Source organism: Oratosquilla oratoria, unplaced genomic scaffold (assembly GCF_046742065.1).
Source record: "Oratosquilla oratoria isolate Oo_2021 unplaced genomic scaffold, ASM4674206v1 SCAFFOLD45, whole genome shotgun sequence".
Taxonomy (NCBI): Eukaryota; Metazoa; Arthropoda; class Malacostraca; order Stomatopoda; family Squillidae; genus Oratosquilla; species Oratosquilla oratoria.
The window spans coordinates 1,270,348-1,273,428 of record NW_027467710.1 but is presented as its reverse complement, the minus strand read 5'-3'; the positions used below and the strand labels follow the sequence as shown (position 1 = coordinate 1,273,428).

The window sequence follows — 3,081 nt, the reverse complement described above, 5'->3', positions numbered from 1 at the left end:
AAATCTAGCCCTTGGTATTTCTTAATTGTAAGTTCTTTTGATTATTATTCACTTTGTTCTCTTCCAATCTTATATTGTTTAATATATCTCAGATTATTTTCTTCTCTCGTACGAATTCTTCTTCCTTGTTGAATACCTGTTGGAAGTTTTTATCTATTAATTTAGTCTCTTTTTTTCCTCATACACTACACATCAACTTTCATTTGAAATATTCCTTTTCTGGTTCAACCTACCATTTACAAATTCATAGCACAACGTGGGTTCATCTTTACATTTCACTATATTTGTTTTTGTGTGTGCGCACGCTCGCGTATGCGCGATAACAAATATCAACGTGACAAGAAATCTATATGTACATTTTTATATCAGAAAAGAAATAATATAATCTTCATTGTTACTAAAAGTAAATCCACATTGATGAAGAATTACATCATCGTAAGACATGTGACGTCACGACCACGGTAAACTAAAGTGGAAATTGGTTGTATAAGATGATGAGCGCTCAGTCAACGAGGTACGCCCTAAACGTCTTGGGGAAAGTAATCTCGTTAGTCCAGAGCTCCTTCCCTATATAATTACAAGTCTCCTCCTGGAACTCCAGAAACCGAACGACACGAGCATCTGGTACACCGATAGATCAAAGAACAGTTGAATTGAAATCTACATCGGATAACAAAAAAGAAACAAGAAGACTTGTGCCGAAGAACAGAACACTCTCGAAAGTCGTTTTGCATCACCCAACGAAGAAACATCGGGAAATTTCTAATCTTAACCTCGACTTCTAGAACCAACGTCCTCACCCTCACAATGTTCCCCTCAATCTTCAACGGAACAGGACCTCAAGCTCTGGCTCGAACCCAAGACTTCAGCTTCGGCTATCCTGACGGAGTCGTTATTAGTGACCTCGTTCCCGACCACATGAAAGAGTATGTTCATCCTCACTGGATGAATTTCCCTCCTGTAAATCCAATGGTTCATTACATATTGGGCGTCGTGTATCTCTTCCTCGGAACAGCGGCTATTTGCGGAAACGGAATTGTTCTCTACGTTTTCCTCAAAACTAAGGTGAGCTGTTGTGTTATCGTACCAAACACATGAGATATGCTATGTACATATACATATGCAACCATGAACGTTATTTGAATTTTCACGTTTTATCCCTGTTTGGGTTACTGCAAGCGCAAAGCCCATTTCCCGATTTACTTTAAACTACCTTATCTTCCCCCCAGAATCTTCGGACGCCCGCTAACATGCTAGTTGTTAACCTGTCCTTCAGTGACCTCTGCATGCTGCTCTCACAGTTCCCTTGGTTCGCTTGGAACTGCTTCATGGGAGGAGTGTGGTACTTTAGTCCATTCATGTGCGAGCTCTATGCTTGCCTGGGCGCTATCACAGGACTGTGTAGCCTCTGGAGTCTTGTCTTCATTTCCTACGACAGGTGAGAGTCTGGAAAGACGTACAGATTTTGAAGAAGAAAAAATATCAAAATTCTTCATTAATGTGCTCAATGCGTTTGTTACGTTGTCTACTTTCTTTCAATAAGTAGGTTCTAATTTTTTGTTTTGGTGATCCCTTCCATGTTTAAAACGTTGTAGAGAATTTCTTTTATATGAGAAATTTAACCTCTCTTTTTTATAGCTATCTGTCCATCCTCTACCTTCTTGTTCATTTGTTTGATCAAAAAACAATGATTTGTACTCTTGAATAAACACAAACATACACAGACACACACAGACACACACACACACACACATCCCGTCTATATTTCATTAATTTCTTCTATTTTCTTGGCGCCAGGTACAATGTTATTGTGCGTGGTATGAATGGTACAAAGTTGACGAGTGGCATGGCCTTTGGCATGATGATGTTCTGCTGGGGCTATGGCATCCTCATGTCCATCTTCCCCTTCATTGGGTGGGGAAAGTACATCCCAGAAGGTAAATATATTGGCATGAATCTCGTTTCTTTATTATAAGTAGGACTGAAGAACTACAGTGTGTTCATTTTTTTTCATTCAGAAGAACATGTCATAGATCACGTCACTTGACATGGAAGTCTCGGTGACGTCAGAAAAGTTAAATAGCCTCATGTGAAATGACGAAGTCTTTTGGTTCAGACTCTTTAGTCGAAAGACTGACCATCAGCTGAAGGAAATAGTTGGATAGGTTAAAGATGGACTGAATTTGATCTCCCCTCGCCCTACAGGAATCCTGGACTCTTGTTCCTTCGACTACCTGACACGTGACTGGAACGTCCGTTCTCACGGTCTGTGCCTCTTCATCTGTTGTTTCTGCATCCCGCTGTTGTGCATCGCCTTCTTCTACGTGTCCATCATCAAGGCCATCTGCGCCCACGAAGCCGCCATGCGCGCACAGGCCAAGAAGATGAACGTTTCCAACCTCAGATCCAGTGGCGAGAGCGATGGCGATTCAGCCGAAGTCCGGATTGCCAAGGTGGCTGTAACCAACGTCTCCCTCTGGTTGATCTGTTGGACGCCCTACGCAGCCATTGTTGTCCAGGTGAGGAACGGGAGTGCTCCATCTCCTGTTGCATTGTAGACCTCCACCAGAAACTATACTTTCTCAATTCACTAAGGCTTGAGGTTCCCCAGAGAAATGCTGTGATATTCTGAAGACACTTGTCTATATATCGTGTTACCTTAGTCGTTTCCTTATTTTCTGTGGTATGACTAGTGACTGTGAAGTAACCAGGAAATCACTCCATCGTAGTAATTTTCTTTTTTTCACATGACCAATTTACCTTATCTTTACTTTCTGAGGCACTTACTTTGAACCGCCAAGGAAACCATCGCAACTAATTTCTGATCTATTTTTATTTGTTTTTAATCTACAGGGAATGTTCTTCGATCAAGCATCGATCACTCCGTTGGTGTCGATGCTCCCAGCTCTGCTGGCGAAGACCGCGTCTTGCTACAACCCCATGATCTATGCTATCAGCCACCCCCGCTACCGGCTGGCGCTGCAGAAGGAGCTTCCATGGCTCTGCATCCATGAGGAGGCACCCTCCAGCAAAGCCTCGAACGACAGCCAGTCGACAGTCACAAAGGACGAAAAGGAATAA

The 3,081-nt window shown here is 42.4% G+C and overlaps 1 protein-coding gene across 1 annotated transcript; it reads left to right on the top strand.

Annotated features, from left to right (window-relative positions):
• The first annotated feature begins 231 nt into the window (after window positions 1–231).
• On the top strand, window positions 232–3,081 carry LOC143023306 (compound eye opsin BCRH2-like). The gene is made up of 5 exons (XM_076181834.1): window positions 232–1,065; window positions 1,230–1,438; window positions 1,798–1,937; window positions 2,206–2,519; window positions 2,854–3,081. The coding sequence occupies exons 1-5, from the start codon at window positions 808–810 to the stop codon at window positions 3,079–3,081; spliced, it is 1,149 nt and encodes a 382-aa protein (XP_076037949.1). The 5' UTR covers window positions 232–807.

What these genes read in the sequence shown, in the direction of transcription:
- LOC143023306 (XM_076181834.1), top strand. Translation starts at nt 808, where the DNA reads ATGTTCCCCTCAATCTTCAACGGAACAGGACCTCAAGCTCTGGCTCGA. An exon ending in ACGTTTTCCTCAAAACTAAG is followed by an intron (nt 1,066 to 1,229) that starts GTGAGCTGTTGT and finishes TCTTCCCCCCAG; the next exon opens with AATCTTCGGACGCCCGCTAA. An exon ending in GTCTTCATTTCCTACGACAG is followed by an intron (nt 1,439 to 1,797) that starts GTGAGAGTCTGG and finishes TCTTGGCGCCAG; the next exon opens with GTACAATGTTATTGTGCGTG.